This window comes from Cygnus olor, chromosome 1, assembly GCF_009769625.2.
Source record: "Cygnus olor isolate bCygOlo1 chromosome 1, bCygOlo1.pri.v2, whole genome shotgun sequence".
In the NCBI taxonomy this organism is placed as follows: domain Eukaryota; kingdom Metazoa; phylum Chordata; class Aves; order Anseriformes; family Anatidae; genus Cygnus; species Cygnus olor.
The window spans coordinates 184021552-184045272 of NC_049169.1; the positions used below are offsets into that span (position 1 = coordinate 184021552).

The 23721-nt window shown below is 41.3% G+C and overlaps 1 protein-coding gene and 1 long non-coding RNA gene across 2 annotated transcripts in view; one reads left to right on the forward strand and one right to left on the reverse strand.

Annotated features, from left to right (window-relative positions):
* Positions 1-866: 866 nt before the first annotated feature.
* Positions 867-5170, reverse strand: LOC121063255. The gene is made up of 3 exons (XR_005815936.1): positions 4199-5170; positions 2172-2206; positions 867-1433 (listed from the first exon to the last, which is right to left on the reverse strand). It is a non-coding gene; the product is annotated as an uncharacterized LOC121063255 (long non-coding RNA).
* A 1602-nt stretch (positions 5171-6772) lies between these two features.
* The window catches only part of DCLK1 (doublecortin like kinase 1), a 240614-nt gene continuing 223665 nt past the window's right edge, over positions 6773-23721 (forward strand). The window contains 3 exon segments of the mRNA XM_040569457.1: positions 6773-7207; positions 10193-10581; positions 21173-21519. Coding sequence (XP_040425391.1) covers positions 10206-10581; positions 21173-21519 — 723 coding nt within the window. The 5' untranslated portion in view covers positions 6773-7207; positions 10193-10205.

Genomic DNA, 23721 nt, shown 5'->3' on the forward strand with positions numbered 1-23721 from the left:
GAAAGAGCTGGTTGAAGAGTTTTAAAGGTCAAGGTTTTAACGTACTTTGGCATAATTCTAGCTTGGTGCTGTAGAACTGCAGGTATCTGGAGCTGTCTGGAAGAGTAATGTGTTGGGCAGGTTTCAGTTTTGCACTTAGGCATCTGAAGTCTGAGCACAGTTTTAGGCATGTAAGTTCTCTTTTTGGGGGAGTGGGAGGGGAAGGGGGGAAGGCTGTTCGTTATGATTACTTACGTCCTCCATCAGCTGTTTAGTTTATCTCAAAGAGATTCTCTAACTTACATTCTTCTTCCTCTGTGCATACTATTTTGGTTATCTGTGTGTCCCTGGCACAACCTGTGATGACTATGGGAATGTTACACTTTGATCTGGTTTTACCTTGAACCACGTTACCACAGGAGTTAGAACTCCTGTTACAGACAATATCATTGCTAATTAAAACACTCTGCTTTATCAAATACTATTACTACCTATGTATTTATCTTCAGTTTTCTTTAACAATAATGTATTTAGGATCAATACATGTGATCATTTTGTTTGTCTTTCACCTAGTGAACCTTATAACAGTGCACAACCTTCTTATAGCTAAGCATATTATCAACAGAAACATTTTTAAAGAGGGCTTCTCTAAACCTTATATTTTTATTAATAATTTGGAGATAAAACTATTTGCAACTCAGCAACTTAAAATAATACTTACCATTTATCTGTACACTAATGGTATTAGGCAGGCTGAAATCTTTAAGATTACCATGATAATTTGGAGGTTGAAACTGCCCTAAATTAATGAGAATTGGACTTTCAGCCATAACGTAGATCAATCTTTAAATGTCTTGGAATCAATTCTACCAAGTATTGTGCTCAGCCATGTGGTGGTTGAGTGGAAGTACTGCCAGCAAAAGAGACTTTTCAGACCATATAAGCAGTAGACCACGATCCCTCCATTGAATACTAGACACATGAGGAAAGAAATGGCAGTACAGGTAAAGCAACACCCCTAACCTGTCAATGAACTGCTGGGAAGAGTATGGCATCCAAATCCTCACTCAGCCAGTAAAGATATTTGCTACTCAAAGGGCCTAATTCTGGTTGTAATATGAGGTGTAGAGCCCAACAGACACCGCTTGACAATCTTGTATGACCAGCACATTGCAAGAGGGAGCATCTAGGTGGTGGAGAAACGGTTCCTATACCATGAAAATTTAAGACTCCTCCCCAGGTCACTTACGTCTTCCCACATCGTTTCTCCTCCTTGAGTCACCTGAGAGTTCTGCCTTTTGTTTCTTGTTTGCTGCCATCACACATCCCTCAGTGATTCTGGACACTCTGGCCAGCTACTTTCCTGAAAATGAGCTAGGGTCTATCACTCTCTCTCCTCACAAAATCCTGCGTCAGCTATGGTAATGTTTCAACCCTCTTCTGTCTGACAAGACCTGCAAGGCAGAAAACTTATTTGGAGAAAACTTGTTTGGAGATTTACTCCAAAAGTGGCACTAGTTGGTACAGATTTTCACCCTCTAATTACTTTCAGGGATCAAGCCTTTTATAAAAATAGCATTTGTAAAAGATGTCTCCCAACCCTAGCCCCTCTAACTTATTTTTACAACAGTGGTAAAAGCAGCTCCTACATATGCTGTTCTTGGGTCATTCCAAAAGATGTGTACAATTTGTGCACTTATATTCATAAAACATATAATTTTTTGCTCATCATGAAAAAGACGATCCCCATATCCTCAGCTTAGAGCATGTGAATACTATTGAGACTAGGGTAGAGGCTATTGTGAACATACATATTCTAAATTATTTAAAATGCTTCTGCCAAAAGTTGAGCACTCAGCAAAGAATATCAACTCGCTTTAATTAGTTTGAACTAAGGCCCAGCAAAAATTCAGATCCTGCATTTCAGAACTATTCTAATTCAGCTTCTTGGCAACCTGGAAAGGAGAAAGATTATAGTAACAGTTTACTGAGATAAGTATACTACACAATGATGGAGCGTATTTTGGAGATGCATGGAGTTGTTTCATGTTTCATGATTTGGCCTACTACCTAGACAGGCCATTTCTAATGGGTAATCCCAAATTATAGTGTTTTAGGCTCAACTTGTCATCCGATATAGGCAAGCAAATCAATTCAGTCATGCAGCTCTTTAAACATGCACTTCATAATACCTGAAATAGACGTATCTGAAATACCTGAATAATATCTGAAAGAAAAAAAATGAGGAGACATAAGTCTGACAAACCATGCTGGAGGTCTTTTGTTGACATAGTTAAAATATCCATGGAGTATCAAGAAGAGAAATACCATAATTTTCCAACACACACAAAAGAAAGAGGTTACATCCAACACAGATTCACTTTACAATGGGACCTCTTTCCAGTGGACAAATATGTAAAAATAACTTCAATAATGTTATATCCGATGACCTGCATGTAATTACATCTGTTGCATGCTGAGTTCAGTCCCAATGTATAATCTGTTTTTAAAAGGATAAATTTATTGAAGAAGTTAGTTACAGGCAAAATAAACAAGATAAAAATAGTCTTTAACTGAGAACGATTTTACTAGAATCAAAAATCCAGTTACATAGTGAGAGAGGGAGGATATCGTCTTTTGTTAAAAATATCCTCACTGAAGAAGGACAGAAAATGTAGCAAAAACTTTTTACTTGTTCAACAACAGACGTGAGAAATTATCAATGAGAAATTTTACTGTCAGAAGTACTAAGGACAAAGGAATAATAATATTAATAAAAGTATTGTAAACAAAATAAATACTAGCAAAGTCATAGGTTTGTTATTAGAACCAAACAGTTGAAATTGTCAGTAACAGTACAGGACAGAAGTATTCAATGGATATTTCTGCATAATGCAGTCCCATTCTCATTGTAAATGCAGTATGCTTTGTCCAAAATAATAGGTATCATTTTTAATACATTGGTAGTTTAACTTTAAAAAGAGTTTATTACTGGAGTGCCTGAACAATTGATGTTGCTACTTAAGAAATTGAGGAATGTTGAGGAAATATTAAAATCCCGTATAAAGCTAAGATTATGCTAGCTTTTAGGCAACATAAAAAAGGATCTGAAGTATATAATTCCAGCTATTCTGGGGTCAGTAGCAGGTAAAATAACTGATATGTGATGTAATCAATACAAAAAATGATTGTGTAATTAGTGCCAATGATTGATAGAGGTGACGGCATCGACATACGCTTCTGTAAAGCAACAGACATACAGACATACAGCCACTCATCAATCTAATTAAGTGACTAGTGTTACACAAAATCAGTGTAACGCATCATAATTAATTAAAAAACAGCTGAATGACAGGTCTCCAAAAGCAACTACAAACAACTAATCCTTGTCCCCTGAGTAATTCAGGAGCAATTCGTAGATCTCTGTTCTTTTTCATAGAAGAGTTTTTCCCAGAGTGTTTCTGGACTCTTTTTTAGGACCATGCTGCCCACCCCAAAGCTTCTGGGGAGCCCTTTGCAAGCCCGCTCAGCTGGTGCAGCTCCATCTGCTCCGACTCCTGCTGGGACCTGGCACAGGCTGGTTGCTGAAACCAGCGTACGTGGCTATGCTACACCAGCTCCCTCAGCCTGCTTTGACATCTTGAGAGCTAAGTGCCTCACTGACATGAGGTGGAACGAGCTCTAAACACACCCTTGGTGCTCTTGCCTTGGTTTGGAAAGCCCCATGGTTTGGAAAATGCTGTCCTCTACTACTACAGGAGTGATCCGAAGGGATATTTAAGGGTATGACTGGTAAAATTGGCAGATGACATAAAATGGATACAGCACTAAATAGTACAAAGAAAAAAAACACCAGTTTTTCAGTAGGGAAATTGACATCCTTTAGTAAGCCAGGATTATTTGAACATGCTTTTTTGAGACAGCTGAATGCAAGGTCATTCAGCAGGAACAAAGAATGTAGGTCACGTTTTGAAGACTGGAGACTGCGTCCTGGAAAGCAGTGGCTCCGAATGGGATTTAGGGGTCACAGTGGTTAGCCAGCTAAAGAGAAGCTCCCAGAACAATGTCACAAGGCACTTGGTGTGGCCTTAAGAGACAGTGCTGACAGTTGAGTGCTGATATAACTATATCCAATTCTACTGCACTCATTTCAAAATGGTGCTTAAAAATTAGAAATGTTCAGAAAAGCACCGCTGGAACACTGTTCGATCTGACAAACCTGATTAGCAACGCCAGAGATGCAAAGTTCAACTTCGCTAACTTTATCCAAAGGAAGGTTAAGAAGTGACTGTCTCGTGGTTTATAAACATGCATCACAGAGGACCCTGGAAACACACAAAGTTCCAAAGTCTGCAACTAAGATAGACAATTTCATATTAGAAAAACAGTACACTTTTCTAACAGGATGATTATATAACCGATGAAACAATTTACACAGGCTGTGCTTCTATTTAGAATTGTGTTGTTTCAATGTAAGCTGTGAACAAACACATGAAAAAAGTAGAGAAGCATCTCCTGAAGTTCTTTAAAAAAAACACATGACAAGTATGCATGACAAAGGCAAGCAGACTGTGAGGTTGTGTTGTGTCTTCATGTTAAACACAAAACTGTAAATGGACAGTAACGAAGAAGATACATGCCTATTAGATTTTTACTTTAGTATTTATTTATACTGCATTCTTTTAACCTTTGTGTATTTTTTAAAGTGTATTTTTTAAAATGTATTTTAAGGTACAATGTAATCAGAGTGAGGATCTTCCTTGAACATCTGCAAAGTATTTTGCACACTTAGCCTAGACGTGAATAATACATGTCAGAGAGAGGTAAACACCAACGGAAGAAATAAATTATGTACGTGAACACAGGGCACTACAGCTTGAAGAGAGCTGAAACGTAAGAAATTTTCCATTAACCTGATTGTCAGAAAAAATATCCTTATAATTGGAGGAATTCAGCTTTGAACAGATGTCTCCTTTGGGAAGAAGTCCCATTACCTGCGACAGTGGTGGACAAAAGAGCACTCAAGAAGAATGTTAAAGAGCAGCCCTTTGTCAGGACCGTGATAGTCTTTTCCATCTCTAATCGTTGCAGTCTCCTGGTTTTTCTTATCATTTAAGACCGTCATGAATATTTTATGTGATTGTTGACCTACAAAAGCAGTGGTTTAAAGAACAGAATTTTAATGCAAGATTACCAGAATTCTTTAAAAAATATTTTCCATTCTCCAGTCAAGTACACTAACCTCTACAAGTATCACCTTATCTGGTACATCTAAATACACATCAAGATATTTTCAAAAGCGGTAGACTAAAAAGCAATATACCTGGTGAAATAGTCAATGTGGTGGTGATCGGCTTTTGAGAACCTGTATGTGAAAAATGACAATCCTTAGTTAAGTGCCCCAGCACCCCACTGACTGTCTAGGGAGAATTAAGTGCCAAGATCCCCCAAAACTCAGCAAGGCGGTAAGAGAGTGCCAAGGTCAGAATTGTACAATGAGTTCTGAATTGCTTTGGTGTTCAGGAATTTTATTGCTATAACTCCTTCAAGCAGAGGATTTCCTGAAGATTTTAGGTGCTCATTTCTCTTTCAAAAACTAAGGAAACAGAAGTGTGTCCAGAAGACTCCTGCCTCTGCTCTATGCAATACCTTACTTATTAAAGAACTCTTCCAGGATGTTAAAGACATGGGAACAATTCATTTTTCTCCATCGGGGTATCTTCTGTCTCTGAAGAGCCTGTCTGTGGACTAGGGGAATAGGGAAGAGGAGGAGTGCCCCATCCCCTTCTTAGTTTGAGCATCTTACAGCTTTTGTAGACTGAAGGCATCAATTGCCAAAAACCAGACAGATTAAGTGGGAAGCTCTAGTCTGATTAGAGGTCTTCAATGGAAGCAGGGCACCCTGGGCTTGAGGCCCTGCTCCACTGTTTCTGGATTTATGGATATAAAACACATAAATGGTCTGCAACACATGCACACAAAGCCATCTTTTGTCCTTCCCGACTGAGTGCCATAACCACTAGGTTACAGACTAATTCTCTCTCTCTGGTCTAATGCATTTTTAATTCTTCGAGAGTGCAAAGTGGAGCAGCTCCAACAGAAAGGCCAGACAGTGTTTTCTCTCCTTTCATGTCCCCCTGGACTGCATACTGTTTACCTGGCAAGTGGAAGAGGGTTAAAATTCCTTGCTACACAGAGGAGGGCAAACCTGGTCCTCTGCCTTGAGAATGTTTTAACCTGTGAGAGTTTTATACTAACATCAAGAATAACCAAGCCGTTGAGGAGAGAGCATCAGTTACAACTGAATTTTTGTGTGGCAGTTGACTTTGCAAATGGGACCCAAGACCCGAGGGGCCTGGGCACGAGCCTGGTCAGCCAGATGAAGCCTGAAATGCCTTTGGGCAAATACCTCTTCTGGGAAATTTAAGCATTAAAACGGGGAATCTGTGGAGGTTAGTGAGCTCCACGGTCAGCCTGCAGCTACTCAAGTGGTGTGAGGAAGCCTGGCTCCATTTTAGTACCTAAACTCCACACCAATTCAACGTTCAATACACAAAAAAGTCCTGTCACGAGGCTGCGGTGACTGGGTGCACCCTCAGTACTTTGGGATCAGGGAGAACTGTTGGGATCAGGGAAACCTTTGGGATCAGGGAAGACTCTTGGGATCAGGGAAGACCCTTGGGAAACGCCAAGTGACATTTTCAGTAAAAACACCTAAAGGCGTCCTCGGACTCCAGGGCAGGGCCTCGCCAGCGGCCGGGCGGGTGAGGGAGGCGGCGGGCAGGCAGAAATGGCCTGAAGGCAGCCGCGGGCAGGGCTGTGCCGGTCGCCCCGCAGCGCCCGGCGAGGGGAGACGGGGGGAGAGGGGGAGACGGCGGCGCCGCCCTCTGGAGAGAGCGGCGGGGAGAGGCTGCTGCGGAGAGCCGCATGTCAATGAGGGCCGGGCTAATGCAAATCACCGCCAGCGGCAGCAGCCGAAGAAAGGCGAAGCAGCTGCAGCCCGGGCTCCCTCCCCAACAGCCCTCTGCAGCCGGGGGAGGCGTAACAAAGGCGCCCGAGCCGCTTGCCGCGGCCGCTCCCGCGATCGTAGCCGGGTGGTCGCCGGCGGCGGGGGGGAAGGCGCCGCTCTTCAGCCGCCTCCCAGCTCGCTTCGCCGCCGCCTCCTCCTTCCCTCCGCGCCCCGCCGGCTGGTCCGAGGGAGAAGCGCTCGTCGGGCTGCGGAGAGCAGGTGAGGGCCGGGGGGCTGCGGACGCCCCCTCCGCCGTGCCCGGGGACCGGTGGGGCGCGGCCGTTGGGTGCCCGCCGCCCTGCACCTGTGCCCGTGGTGCCGCCCGCGGGGGCTTCCCGGCGCTGTCCCCCGCCTGCAGCCGGCCCCGAGGCGGTGGCTGAGGCCGGGCAGAGGCCCCTTGCGCCCGGGGAGCCCGGCAGGTGGGCCCCCGGCCGGGAGGGAGGGCGCCCGGGGCCGCTTTTGTGACCGGGGTGGTGGTGGTGGGTTCATGAAGGGGCTGAGGTACTGGGTGCCACCTCAGCGCTCTCCTCGGTGTATTTCGAGCATGTTTCCCTCACCCCAGCACAATATCTATTTATTTTAAGCCGCCGTCGCATGCATCCATATTTTATTTTTTATATTTTTTCGGTCTGGGTGATGGTTCCAGCGCCTATCGCCGTGTGCTTTATGTAAGCGCTCCCCCGCACCTGCATCGCCCAGCCAGCCATCGCTGGCACGCTGCTGTTGCTGGGGTGTGCCCCGTGAAGTGAACCCATCTCCGTCTGCGTATGTGTGTGTGTGTGCAGCCATACGATATTTATCCGCACACTCGCAACGTGCGGTGAAATTATTTAGGATTTCTTTGTCTGCTTCTGACCTTGTGCTTTGCACGCGCTTGTCTGCAAAGAGCGAGGTGGCGTTGTGCAGGGAGCTCCATTTCTCTTTTAGAGGGCGTAATTGGGAATTACGGCCATTATCAATTGAAGCGTAAGCGTGCGGAAGAAAGGGCAGTGCCTCGTGCTTCTCTCTCCCCCAAAACCCAAAATTATTAGAGCCGAAAGTCTTTTTTAGGAGTGTATCTTCATAGAAACTTAGTTTTCCTTTTGTGTGCTTGAGATGGTTTGGGCAAAGGAAACAGCAGACCTCAGAAGAATCCATTTCTCCCGTCACAGGCGTTGCTTCCAACATACAGCTTTTGAATGGCGAGTTTCAGAAATAACAGGTTCATAGAATGGAAAAAATGAAGCAAAACAGCTTACAAATAATTCTTTTTAAATAGAGTCATCAGTGGTATAGTCTTGATCATAAGCCATGGCCATTAAATACTGTTTAGTATTTGACCCATGGCAGTCTGTCAGTGAAATGCCATAGTGGATGTTCATGCCTTCTTAGTTGAACTGTGTATGGGTACTGATGAGGGGCGACAGATTATTTTTCTTTTATATTTATATATGTATGACATTTTCTTGTGTATACATACACACACATTTTATATGATGCAATATGTATGCATATACATACATATCCACACATACTAGATTGCTTTTAAAGTATTTAGAAATATAAATCTTGCATATATACATAAGCACATGACCCCATGCCTACACAACAGAACAAGTTGTGAGCTGTACCTAAACCAGGGTAAATAATTCCCAAGGCCCTGTGCTTGCAGTGGTTAGCCTTAGGTGCTTGGTCTAGTTAAGCATGTGAACAGCTCAGAGAAGTTGTTGAGCACATTCCCTACAGCTTTAAAGCATCAAAGTCCAGCTGTACAATCACTGTTTTCATACAAACTTGTGTAAGTTAAAGAGCATCTATAGGTCTTTCTGTGTTTGCTCCTACTGCTTTACACTGGGTCTGGATTTTTTTTTTTTTTAATGGATGTATAATTATGAGTGGTTTAAACAAAGCTTGTGCTTGCTACTTTTTTTCCATTTTATTGGAAATCAATGAGAGAGACCACTTCTAAATTAGGTCTGTGTATCTGTGCTATAAATAAACTTACTGTGCTTTGCTGTTCTGCAGACAACTGCAAATCTAGGTGGCTCTTAAATTAGATAAATGCGTTTTGAACCTGATGATCTTTTGGTTGTTTTCTAATCTTCACTTTTTTTTTTTTTTTAAGTATAGAAAAAAATATGTTCAGTTTGTAGTATTTAGTCTTGCGTTGACAAAAAAAAAAACGGAGAGCAAGTATGTGCCTCCATGATTTCATTTCTGAAAATGTGAATTTTCATTTATCTGAACTGTGTTGAACAACTGGCTGGGATCATTTTGGTGAGAACTGAGAGGTCCTTGCCACTGTCAAGCATGGGAGATGTGAGTTGCTGGTTTGCTGACTGATGTTGAACTTCTCACTCCTTCAGTGATAGGTTTCTTGGCAAAAGAAGCTGTCACCATTAACCACTTTGAATGCTAGCCTTAGGATATTAATGATGCTTCTTGAAAATTTTATAAAGCACAGAAGTAGCTTGCTCATTGAATAATACAAGTTTTATGGCTCCCTCTCTCCCTCTTACCTTTTTTTTTTCCACAGCATTTGAGCATTTCTGTTTTTTCAGAATATCTAGAGTATATCAGAGTATAAGGACAACTGAAATAGATTATTACAAAGCTAAGACTGTAGGGAAAACAGCGGTTGGAATAAGCAAAGGCATTTTGGCAGTGGATTTGACCCACCAAGTCACCTTATTTGTAGTGGTAGTCCTGATTCTCATCACCAGCGTGCAACAGCTATTGCTCTGAGTTCTTACTTGTTGCCATTCAGTAAGCAATTACTACCTTTTGAGGTGACACCTTTTGAGATCACAGATGGAACAAACAGTTCAGTGGGGGCGAATGGTCTCAAATACCACCTGAATGTAAGATGAGGAAAAGTAGAAAGCCGACCCATTTGTCTTTTTTCCAGTAGCTCTGTCACCTTGGTTTCAGAGCTCTTACTGAATTTAAATAAACAGTTCTTAATGTTTGTGTATTGTTGGCAGTGGGTTTCCTGAGTGGTGTTTCTATGACATATAGAAGCCTGACTAATAAACCAGATTTTATGGCATGGCAGGAGGGTTGTAAAATGAACACGTGAATGTAGTGTGGTTTCACTTGAGCGTTTTTCTCAACCTAGAAAGCAGTCTTCTGTGTATGACTTGTATATTCCTTGCTATCTTAAAGTGAGCTCCCATAAAATGAGTAAGTTGTTAAACTCCTTCTCTTCTCTTGTGCATCCCTTAGATTGAACTTCAAGATGTCCTTTGGGAGAGATATGGAGCTGGAGCATTTTGATGAGCGTGATAAAGCGCAGCGGTATGGCAGAGGGTCCCGGGTGAATGGTTTGCCTAGCCCTACCCACAGTGCCCACTGCAGCTTTTACCGAACCCGTACTCTACAGACCCTGAGTTCTGAGAAGAAAGCCAAGAAAGTTCGCTTCTATCGTAACGGAGACCGGTATTTCAAAGGGATTGTATATGCCATCTCCCCTGACCGGTTTAGATCTTTTGAAGCTCTGCTGGCTGATCTGACCCGAACTCTGTCTGACAATGTGAATCTGCCCCAGGGAGTGAGAACAATCTACACGATTGATGGCTCCAAGAAGATTTCCTCCTTGGACCAGCTAGTAGAAGGTAAGCAGTAAGATTTGGAAGTGTAGAGTTATGTTCGAGTCGGTGTTTTTTTTGTCTAACCTGTTAAATCTTCCAAAAATAAGTAACAGTATTGTTCTTACTGATAGGAAAAGGATCTTTAATGACCTAGAATTGTGAATATTTTAAATTGTGCCTTGAAGTATTGTTGCCTTGCTACTTATTTCCCTCATGTTGACAGTAGTCTAACCTTTCTCTTTCTCTATCAACTTAGTGTTGGTAGACCTAGATCTTGAAGACCTCACCTGCTGCTTCTTCTGAACTTGCTTATTTAAAATGGCAACAAGAGTTTAGTCAGTTAAACTTGACAAAGTCCAAGATTTTCTAGGTGTCATCAGCAGATATCTTCACCTCTAGAGGAAAGTCAGTTCTGATTTTTATTTATTTTTTGTTATTTCTTTTAAGTCTCTCTATACCAAGTGAAGAACTCCAACTCTTGCTACAAATGATATGCCAAGTAAAGTACCCTTTGCTCAAAGAGTGGAATAGATGTAGGCAGCCATTTAAAGAGTAATGTTGTAGCTGTGGTTCAGCTGGGGAAGATGGTTTGAATAGAATTAAACACTGCAGGAGATAAAAGTTTTGCTGTTCTGCTTCCCTAGTTCATTGGTGTCCTTAGGTTGCTTTTTAATAAAGTTTGTGTTCCTGCACTATAAAGCGCTATCAGTTACTGCAACGTAAAGTGCTTCTGACTGGCAGTGGATGTCTTTTTATGTGTGTAGACAATAGATCTTAGTATAAAACATGAAAATGTATTAGGTCTGAAAGCATTAACCAGTACACGGGCATAACCGACATGTTTCTTGTCTAAAGTTTAAGTGCAGATCCTTGGCTGTGATCAAAGAAAACAAAGGCTGAACAATAATGTTTTGGTTGTTGCTTTCATCCTGCCCTTGGTCTCAATGTGCCTTGGTCAAACCTGTAAACTAAAACCTATGGACCTGTAGCTGCTGGGGAGCTAATTTAGAGTTTCAACAGAGTTTGCAATTTCCTCCTGATTTTCATTTTTAGCATGGGGTGAGAGAACTTACAGTGCCAGGGTGTAATGAGATGATCAGAAGAATGCTAATTTGGGGAGAGAAGAAGAAAAGGGTTCCTGAAAGAGGAGCACATCTCTACATAGCTGGTGTGCAGCCACCACTGAGTTGTCTCCTTTAGATACTATAACAGAGGAAAGCTTTCTAAAGAGAAATTTTGGGAAGAGGGTATTCTTGATAATCTTCCTTTCCTACAAAGCAAAACAGGAACAAAACAAAGATGGTGAGAGAAATTGGAGTGATGGGAATGCCCGTGTAAGTAAGAGTTTTTGGATTTAGGACCGTAGTTCTAGCAAAATGGAAAGGTAACTGGTTCTAAGATCAACGTCATGAGTTGTAGGGCAGAGTTAGAAATGTATTTGTGAGGGTGATATTTAATTAGTGGAGAAAATTGATTACTGGGAGGAAAGACCAATATTAATCAACATCTATTTAAAAGCAGTGTTTGTGTATTTTCTTCTCAGTAGCGGTATAAATAATTGTGCTTATTTGATTGGTATGCTCATCAAGAAGCAAGTAGCATTGATATTAATGTTGATTTGCATAGCCTTTGCTGCCAGTCACAACCAGCTGTTAAAAAGAAAGAACTGAATACAGAAATAAATTCAGCAACCTGTAAGATTGACTGACTTATAACTGGTGTTATTCTTCTCTATTTATGACAAAATAAATCAAAGTGAATGACAGTACCAGGTCATAAGTTTTATTTTAAAGAAGGGCTTGGGGATTTTCTTAAGTTCTGTGGGACTTTGTTCCTTACTTTTATGACGAACACATCTCTTGCTGTGTAGAGTTCAGGTTGGACAATCTTATTTTCTTGTGCCATTGACACTGCGGGATTTACAGAAGTCAATTTTTGTGTCTAAGTAATGAGCTACATCCTTGTTCCACCTGAAAGTGCGCTTCTGCCTATTTGTATGAAGCTGTACGGTGGGGTGTTTTGTTCTGGTCCCCTTACAGAGCTTCATTGTAGAGTACAAGTCCATGTATTAGCTCACTGATCGTTTTATGTAAGCCCGTTTCACTCTTTACTGTACAAATTTGTTAGTGTTTGGCTAGTCTGGTATAGCATCAATTAGCTTGAAGCTGTACTTCATGTTTAAATAGCTGGAAAATTGCTTTTTTTTTTTTTTTTTTTGCTAAATAACATTTGTGCTCGAATCTGAAGTGTTGCTTTCTTCATGGTGAGACCATTCCCTTACTGTATGAATTAATTTCATGAGACTTACAAATTTAGATCCTAGTCTTTATTTATGTATTTTGATGAGTCCTGAGTTGGTGATGGCATTGCAAGGTAAACATGTAAGGCCTTGATTTGGAGATTGGCATTTATGCCTGTGAGGAAGTTATTCAACTCTTACCTTCCCATATGGGTAAATGAACAAAGACAAGCAGCTGGCTCCTGGGGAATACAAAACAGCAGCCACTGCCTTTCATCCCTGAGCAAAATCCATAGAACTGTGTGAAAGGTGGTCCCAAAGGAGCTGTTTTGCTTCAGTAATGTTTAGTTCTCCCCTGCATACAGTTCAGAGCTGGCACGGGTGTATGCTAGTGGTGTAGGTTATTTTGAGGTGCATGGACATGTCCTGCTTCTACCTGAAATTAATGACTTCCCTAAGTGTGTAGCTGCTGCTAGAAAAAGTCTCACAAGCTCAGCAACTTCTTTGCTTTCACCTTAGATGAAGTAAAGGATGTAACGGATTCAGGTTATCTTCTTTTTGTCAGACCTGATGCTCAGAACCCTCTTACCTTGAAATAACGGTTTCCAAATGTGAAATGACTTTATCGTCTGAGTATGATATGTAATCTGGCATGTAGAAACAATAAAGGTGAAGCTGCTTTTAAGGCTAAATCGTCTAGCTGTAAACAAAGTCTCTGGAAATGACTGAATTCCTTTGGCTTTTCCAAAAGGGTACCATCTTTAAAGCTGTCGATGGAGGTGGACTGATGGTTCTTACCCCAAGAATTACCATTGGATGGTGCAATAAGACCACTAATAGGTTGGAATGAGCAGGATACATTTGAAACAAAGGGTTTTATTTACAGTTTTTACTCTTGGGGTCCTACTGCGTGGAACAAAGACCACAGAATCAATCTATAGCCAGTACTGCATCCCTTTCTCATTAATTTTTATTTTAATATTACCTCAGAGCCTTGGGTACGAACCAGAATCAATTGTTTTAAGTTTCCACATTACCTACCACAGAAGATGAAGCTGGCAGCAGAGAACTGGCAGTCAAAGACAAACCAAAAAACCCCAAACCACAAGATGGGTGAGAGAGTACTAGGAAACAGCATTGTCACATGCCAGTATTGGGTGTGCTGCCAAGCTATTGTAAAGATTTGTATGCGTACATGCAGATTGTGTAGGCATAATTGTAAAAATAATACTAAGGAATAGTTGGAAAAAAAAAATCAATGTCTCTAGGAGGATTGTCTGGCAGCTGTAATCCTAATTGAAGGAGCAGCTTGAAAGAGCACAAATATACCAGGTTGAAAATCTGGTTAAAAATTGTTTGGAGGTAGGAATCTCTCAGGAGTGGCAGAGGAGGTAGGTGATGGACCACGTGAGGGTTGAGAAGGCTCTTGCGAGGGGAGACAGGCAGTTAGCATTCGCAGCAGTGAAGCTGCCTTCCAGTGGAAAATTTTAGAAAGCAGTCTCCTTGCTTGAAGTGGTGGGCTGTAAAAGATTTCCTGGCTCTTTGTATGTGTCTTGCTACTTCCACCGTCACCTCGTTTCTCACATCTCTGCTTTCTGGTCTTGCATCTGTTCCTGCTGCTGCCTCCTTGACTTTGCTGCCCGCTCCAGCAGTGCTGGTGAGAAGCCCAGCCTGGTCTGCCTGCAGGAATCAGTCTCTGATGCACTCTGGAGCTATTGCTGTTTCTTCTAGGTCGTGCCTACCTCAGTGGTTGGGAATCAGTGGGCTGGAAAGGTTCATGTGCAACATGCAGTGGAAATAATAATAGTAAAGTATCTGTTTAAATGTTTGCAGAGCTGAATCTATGTGGACGCTTGTTTATAGGATTGAATTTATACTGGATATTTACCATGGACTTAATCCAGGGCTATCAAAGTTACTGAAACTTGGACTGGATCCTATGGCAGAAATGTCTGCAATCCTTATATTGTTTAATGAACAAACAGCTGAATAATTCTGTTGCATAAAATGGTAGGGGGTTGTTTTGGCGCTATTTGATTATTTTATTTGATGAATTTGAGAAGATTCATCCATTAGCCACAATAGCCAGTCAATTCACATTATGACTTCCTAAACAAATTCTTGGAAGGCCCTTTTTAAAAACAACAGCAACAAGAAAATCTAGGTGCTTTCGAGTAATCTTAAAAGCATGTACAAGACCTATCCAGGACCAATCTTGCTTTTAGCAAGACTGAGGAAATCTGGAAGGAGGCAACGGAATGGGAAAGAAATATATCTATTTTTTCCCCTGGATTGCAAAGAGGAAGAAAGAAGAATTTTTAGTCTGAGCTGAGCAGAAAAAAATGTGCCAAAAAGTCCTTTAGAAAATCTGAGGAGACCTGATTTCAAGTTCATGGTGTGTCTGATTGCTAGGTGAGCGTGGGCAGGTCAGATGTATTTCCTATAGGTGCTCCATCTCATTTGCAGCGTTGCATTTTCTCAGACACTGCAAAAAGACAAGGCAGCAGTAATGTAGTTTAAGTAGGTTATTGCTCTATTAACTAACACATCTGGGAACTATCTGGTAGTAACTTAGTTGGTTCAGGTCATCTTCCTTTGCAGTCTGCTCTGCATGGTGGAGGATAGTCAGAATTCCTCATCATCCCCCCTGAGAGATTTTTCCTCTGTCTTTTGCTGGTATGAAGCCAAGCAAAAAAAGGGGTGGAGGTGAAGAAGAGCAGGTGTGCACTGGGTGCTGGGGGTGCCATTCCCCTTCCCCACTGTCTTAATCTGTCCGTTGTCACATCTACAGGGGAAACAGACTGCAGTGAATGACTGAGCATCTCCACTGGGATGTCTCACCACCCAAGTGTGCCATTACTGCAGTTTGCCCACCTTTGCAGTTTGTAGATGAATTTTCTTTTCCTAGCGTGTACCCTTCTACAAGGAACCAAGGCTGCCTCAATAAATTGGAAGTTGTGCTGCCTCACAAACGGTGATTGTTCCTTCTCTGCTTCCGTGATTCAAGCAGGTTCTCCATTTGTTCTCCAGGGTTTTCTACCTAAGACCAACTGGCTTCTGTATGAAGCTATTTTAGGCCAGATTGCCTTTAGCGTAGAAAAGCAATGTAAGGAAAATAAGTGTGTTTTTTTTTTTTTTTTTTTTTTTTTTTTAATTAAGAGATACTGGCTTGGTTATTCTGGTAATGAGAAAATTAGCAAGCTGGAAGAAACAAACTAACTGCTAATGCCCATATGCCAAAGAGGGAATCAAACACTTGCATCAGTACTTAGAGTTAGCAGCCACCCTGTATACAGATATATATATTATATAATATATATATACAATAATATATGTATATATATATTTTAAATTTAATACATGAAGCATTTTATGAAGTTCCGTTGTGACCTATAAGAACTATCCCTCAGCGTTCAATGGCTGTAGTGGTTCATCTGTATTGAATTTTGACAGATGTATAACTCTGGGTAGTAGGCATTTTTTTTATTTGTTTTTAAACATAAATCATGTTTTGGGATCTGTCCTTCTATATGACTAGCTTTCTACTAGTCTCTAGATACTAAGATTTATTTTGAGATTTATTCTTGTTCCACTTGGAATTTCTGAAGTGTTGAGCACTCACACAACTTACGTTGTGAGATTACAGCTTCAAAATCAGAAAACAAGTGTTGTGTACCTTTTTAAAGGTTTAAAGTGCGGTGCATTTCATTCACAGTGTTGCTGAGATGAGAAGGTGAGGAGGCAGGGGTTTGTCAGGGAAGGGTTACTTTTGAATGTTCATAAATGACTCTTTCCTAGATGTCAGATGTCACCAAACAGCTGGATGTCCCCCCTTTCCTCTCTTAATGCCTATTGATACTGTAATCAAGAGTCAAAATTTCATTAGGGACCGATGACTGCACTGGGAAATGCTGACTCCCGTCTCTTGGGGAAGTGCTGTCTAATGGATATTTTAAGTAGGCAGTCTCCTAATTTTTTTTTAATCCAGTATCTCCTTCTTCAACATGTGTCTTCTGTTACAAATCTAGTGTTCAGAGATTATTCCCTCTACAGATTACCCTCCTCTTCCAGCAGTCAGTCAGTCAAAACTGATACTTGTGGGCTGTATTTTCACAGAGTAGAATCATTAAGGTTGGAAAAGACCTCCAAGATCATCTGGTCTGTCCCCCTACCACCAATGTCACCCACTAAACCATGTCCCTAAGCACCACGTCCAACCTCTCCTTGAACACCCCCAGGGACGGTGACTCCACCACCTCCCCGGGCAACCTGTCCCAATGCCTGACTGCTCTTTCTGAGAAGAAATGTCTCCTCATTTCTAACCTGAACCTCCCCTGGCGCAACTTGAGGCCATTCCCTCCTGTCCTATCACTAGTTACCTGTGAGAAGAGGCCGACCCCCAGCTCCCCACACCTTCCTTTCAGGTAGCTGTAGAGGGCAATGAGGTCTCCCTTGAGCCTCCTCTTCTCCAGACTAAACACCCCCAGCTCCCTCAGCCGCTCCTCACAGGACTTGTGCTCCAGGCCCTTCACCAGCTTTGTAGGCCTTCTCTGGACCTGCTCCAGGGCCTCGTGCTTAGGTCTGACCCGGACCAAGAGTTGGTGGTGCTTGAGTCCAGTTACCCCTTAGAAGTGTGTTTCTCTATTTTTCTGGAGCTGTCAGCAAATTAGTTTCTGTCTCCCTTCTGGTACAAATCACTGTGCTGAGGCTGTTGTCTGCAAGACAACGGTAGCCAAAGGTTGCCAAAAATAAAACAAATAAAAAAATTGCTTCATCACTTGAAAGTTTTAGTCTTGTCCTAACTGCAGTGAGCCTGTTTTCTTCCAGACTGATTCACGTTGTTGAGACACTGACCTCTTTGCCTCATCATTACAGCAGCTGGGAGGGACTTTTGAGGAAGCGGTAGTAAAGGCAGAAGGTGAATTTATTGGACTAGTACGTCATGTCCATTGTGAAACTCTTTTTGCAGTCATCTCTTCTTAAGGTAACTATGAACAAGAAGAGAGGATGAAAACCAAGGTGAAGGGTTTTTGTCCTGTATTTTGGCATTTCCTCTGTATATAAGCAACGTGAATGATAAAGGATTAAATTACACAATGAAATTTCTGGCTGCGGTCAACATGGGTCCCAAGTTCAGGAAATCTACGCTTATACTTAAATCAGGAGTACTCGAAAATTGCTGAATATCACCATAAAATAGTACTTACACATTTTTAAGATGAGGTACAAGATGCTTTTTAGGACGGGGTTCTGATCTGTTTGGCTTGTGTTCTTTCAGGGCTGACCCATAGGAGCACCTGTGAACGACAAGTGCAGTCACAGACCAAATTCCCTAAAGTTTTTTTGTACTTCAAGCAAAGTGTTGGAGGAATAAACAATCTTAAGTTTACAATATGATGGTAGAGGCGTCTCTATTTCTGTTTTCTTACATGATAGCTCTTATCATAGATAATCTTACAAGGCTTTGGATATTCTGTCTCTGAGACGTTCTGTATATAAATGTAAGCCCCTTCAAGGGAAAAAAGAGTATCCTGGTGCACATATTTTATTGGTGTAATATAGTACTGTTGAAAATGAAGGGGAAAGCAGTCTGATGTTAAAATACTCCTACAGCTTCAGTGAGTATTTTATGGTCATTTACACAAAACTAATTTTGTAGCTAGGAGATGATGTGCTGTTATACACTGCAAGGAAGCCAGCTGACCTTTAAATATAGCTGGTATTAAAAACCACATGGAATGCTGTCCTTTTCTTAAAAGGAACCAAATTTGTTCTTTATAAATGTAATGTAAAACTTGTGGGTATGCTGTACACAGCCATTTGTTTATTCACCTACCCCTTGAGAAGTGAGTTTTAATATGAAGCCTTTTTTTTAATGAAATAATCCTTATTTTATGCCAGTAAGCCAAACACTTTCTGACTCTGAAAGTAAATGTTTTCTACTTTTTTTTTCCTCCCAAAGAGGTTGTTGGTGATTTTTAAATCTCATGAAAAACTCAAGTGGAGGCAAGAATAAATTTTGTTTAAAATTTTCTAGAGGGGGCTAAAATTGCACAGATACTTACCAGAAGTAAAAAACAAAATTCTATTTTATACAACGGTTACTATCGTATTGAGGGTGGTCCTATTCATAGCAGGATCTTTTTACTTTTTTTCTTTCTACAAAGCATTATTAATGTTTTATAAAATTAACAAATTTTAAAGATAACGTGTTGTGGGTGCGTTCTGACCTTGCTGTAATTGAGTAGCTAGTGCAAAAAATACTGGAACAGGACATAAATAAAAGAGAATATGTCTTGTTTGTTCACTCCTGGGTCATTCCTGCTGCTAAGCCTTTTTCTTCTGTTGTTACCAGATACGTAGTGAGTGCCCTCTCTCTCTCTCTCTCTCTCTCAGTAAGAGTTTACCTTTCTCTCTCTTAAGGTTGGTGTAAGCATTCAGTCTTAGATTCCTTTCTTAACACTTAAGAAGTCACTGCAAAGTGCAGATGAACTTGAAATTCCACAGTGACTATCAGACATTGGAATGTGTTACTTCATCTCCCGTTCTGCATTTTGTGCTCAGCTTCAAGAGAACATTAAAAGAAAAAAAACAAACAAACAAAAATCTTCCTATGATTCTTGCTTGATCTTGTGTTGTCACTGCATTTATCTTTTCTGCTCAGTGGTCCATCTTCACATGTGGCTCTGAATTCTTTGGTATACTCTTGGTGTCCTGCTGGCTTTCTAGTTTTTACAACATCTGTTCGTCTGTTCTAAAGATCATTTGTTGATCTTTACAACATCTTCCTGTCTTTATTATCTCCCCTTTGGAGCATCATGCCAACTCTGCTAGTACAAGACCTGAACCTCTCTTGCATCCTGGGACCTTATGCCCCAGTGGGTTCCCCTTCATCTTCCCCTCCAGTTCTAACTGTGGTAACTAAACTGCCAGCATTCCTTGTATTACTGTGTGCTGTATTGTCTGTGGGGTTGAAGGGCCCTGAAATCTTAACGTGTGTCTAGAAAAAAACCTAAATACTTGTTCTTTATAATAATTAAAACACGAATCCTCCTTGCTTATGGTAGGGATCACTAGGTAGGTCTGTTTTCTAGTGTTTAGGGGGTTTGGTTCTTGTGTGCTGTTTCGCCTAGGAGGTACATTACTGCATTTTGTTCTGTTTTTATCTTAATACCTTGGGGTAAACTGCTAATATAAAGGTCTCTACTGAACTATTGAACTCAGAAGACATGAAACATCTCAAATGTTTTTGTGGTATTACTCAGAGATGATTTTACATTACTTGTAATCCAGTTTAACTGCACTCTGCCAGAAGGTGTGGTCCTGCTGGATCTCATGGGGTGTTTTTTTTCCATCTTTTTTCTTTTCCTGCAGCCAGAGGGTGAGTTGGATCAGCTTGCTAAAGCGTTAGGGTTGTCTTTATGTTCCATCAGATGAACAAGCTGGTCCAACCTACCCCGTGCAACTGGCAGTGCAGTTACTCAGCCAAGCACAAGGGAGAAGTTGGGAGCACACAAGCGGGTGCCTTTGTCACGCCAGCCTGCAGCTGGAATGGGTTAAGGAATAGGGATATGCTGGTGTTACTGCTGGGGAGCTCTAACGTAGCCAGAAAATGTGGGTGTGGTAATTCTGGAAATACTTCATTGTAGATAATGTTCCAATAGAAGTCTGAACTATAATCAACTTTTTTCATTAAACTGTCATTTTCTTTAAACCATGGCCCCAACTATGGTGGGAGGAGAGCTCTGTAATTGCTGTTCTTTGCCTTCATTTTCCCTCCATATAATACATTGAGTCAATAGAATAATAGGTACAGGCAAGAAACCTTACTATGTCCTGGTTTTATGTTACTTAAAGCTTTAAATAATCAAATGTTAACAAATTTCCTGTGACATTTTCACCAACCTTTTATTGAAAGTAATTTTGTAACCTATAGTTTTTGATATCAGTTCATACTATTTCTGCTTAAGTGTTTGGGGCCAGCTCTTTTGTTAGGAACGGGCCACTTAAGCACGAAGGCTGGTGGACTACCGTGATAATGCCCTGGGTCTGGACAACTGATTAATGTGAACACTGCTTACTAACAGTAGCAGTCCCCACTTGTGATGGTGCTTTCTGAAAAGAAAACTGCTGCTTTCAAGCAATTCATAACAGCATTGCCTTTACTTGACGCTTAGCTGATGAGTGATCTTTAAAAGATATTTCATAGTCTGTAGCATCTGAGAGGGGAAGATATCAGCGTGTTATGTACTATAGATCAAGAGTAATAAGAATAATGTTTAATAATTGAGAATGATTTGATTTTTCTTTTTTCCTTTTTCCTTTTGTTTCTCCCCTCCAATCTGACTTGCTGCTCTCGCACTTCTGTTTCTGCAGGGGAAAGCTATGTATGTGGTTCAATAGAACCCTTCAAGAAACTGGAGTACACGAAGAATGTAAACCCAAACTGGTCAGTGAATGTTAAGACAACCTCTACTTCTCGCTCGGTGCCGTCTCTTGCCACTGCTAAAGGAGGTACTCCAGATGCAAAAGAAAATAAGGATTTCATTAGGCCTAAGCTAGTCACTATCATCAGGAGTGGAGTGAAACCACGGAAGGCAGTCCGGATTCTCCTTAACAAGAAGACAGCGCATTCATTTGAACAGGTTCTTACTGATATAACTGATGCCATCAAGCTGGATTCAGGGGTGGTCAAACGCTTGTACACACTAGATGGAAAACAGGTAAGAATTGTTACCGTTATCATTCTCAGCATAAAGAAAAGGTAATTTTCCCAGAGGAAAATAATAGTACATTAGTAGAAAATTGCTTTTCCCTGGAACATAGAACCAGGTCTTCCGCTGTTCATTGTGTAAGATCTCTGATATTTTCAAGAGCATACCGTGAAATATTACTTGGCCTCAATGATCCTATTTGTGATAAATAATAGCCCTAAATCTGTCAGTAAAAAGCATGATGGAGTTTTGGCTATGCATGCCAGAAGCCTAGAAGGAAGGATGTTGTCTCAAAGAAGCTTGTTCTCTTAACTCATTTCAGCTCTTTCTTGCAGCAGTTTTGAGTCATTATACTTGCCTTTCCATAAACTATAAAAACAAACCATGAGGACACACACTCCACCATGCTAAATGCAGGCCTACTGCTGTCCAGAATGGTCAAATTGAGTCTTACTGCAGCTAGGATGGACCAGGAGAAAGGTGAAAAGCTTAGAAAACATGAGCTTTTTTCCCTTTCACAGGAAAACAGGTAGGGTTAACTGTGTTGCTCATATTTCTCATATTTGTTGAGGAGTCTCTTGTAGGTTATTTTTTCTATGAAATATCTTTAAGCCGAGTCTCTTTTTGCTGACTGATTAAATTGTGATATGGTGAGATTTTGAGAGGCTTCTTGTTTAATTTGGGGATGAAGGGACAAGAAAAAAATTTACACTTTAATCCTACTTCTTTTTCGTCTTTCACTTTATTTGTAATTTATCTGCGGACACGTATTAATTATAGCAAAACTGGAGAAGCAGTTAACCTGATGAAGGGCAAAACTAATTTCAGCATGACCTGAATTGATTTAGAGCAATGGTGACTCTAGAGAAATACAGCAGATACTTGCATTTACAAATGTAACCTGTTAAACTGAAGAAATGATACAGGTGTAAAACCTGGGCAGAGACATGAGTGAGTGGTCTCCCTGAGAAGCTGCTAGAGGCTAAGATATTTCTAGTGTATTATAACTGTTTTACAGATTTCTGTGAATCTTTGAGCCTAGCTGTCAGCAGATGGCTGTGAAATACACGTGATACAGGTAAATACTCTGTCAGCCCGATCCAGTGGTGAGCCCAACGTGTCTGCAGTTACTGGGGTTAGTGTGCGGGCATAGCTCTGAAAACAATTACAGCAATACCCTCTGATCTGAGAGATGGCTGGTTCGTGGACAAGCTGCTTATTCAGAGCACTGGTTCAAATCAGGGCCAAGTCTGGATTGACCAGAAGTCCCTTCCATCTGCCGTTTTATGTCGGTAACCTCTGACACCAGTCACAGACAGTTGTTCAGTTCCTGGTTACTGCATGCATGCTTTTAATGTCCCCATTACTGTGGCTTCATTGGGAACTTGGACCTGGGGCAAAAGTGTATACGTGGAGTTAATTTTGCTTGCAGCAAAGGTAAAGTGTGTGTCTGGGGAAGCTCTGTACTCCTGCCCTTACCTTGCGTCGTGCTCTCCGGAGTGCCAAGGCGAGTAAATTTGAGGAGGGATTGGCATTTTACTGCAGAGATCAAGGGTGGTTTCTGCTATGACCTTGGCAGGAGATTTTGAGTGAATATTCCAGTTCTCAGCATCTCTCCTGTAAACTCTCTCAGTAACAAGGATGCATCAATTGGGTTTACTGGGAGGTTCTCTGGGCTAAGTAAATAAACTCCTAGTTTAGTTAGGAAGAAGTACAGCATGGAAGGATGTTGCTGTGACCTGTTGTTTCCTTTGCTCACTTATTTTTTGGTGACGTGGCTGTCATGTATTCCAAAGTCCCCTGTGCTTAAAATGAAATAACACCTTTACAATGAAAGGTTTATTTTAAAATGAAATAACACCTTTACACCTGTTTCGGAGCTCTAATTGCTGGAAAAAAATAGTACTGTCTTATTACTGGGTAGGAAGGGAAGATTAAGTTTTCCTGACCCACATGTTGTCGAAGTTAGATTCTTTGTCAAGTCCTGGGATTTGAGATGAGTTTTAATCAGTAGCATGCTGGGGCATTTGTTATCCAGCTCACAGCCTGAAACCCAGCCTGAAGCTCACAGCCTGAAACCTTTTTGTCTAAAGGCTCTCCTGGGAAATGGGTGTCTCGGCACTTACTCCCTCCTTCCCTTTCTGTTCAGCTGAAATTGCATAGTTGGCTGCCCTATAGGTAAGAGAAGAGAGTCTGGAGGAAGGGGTGTGT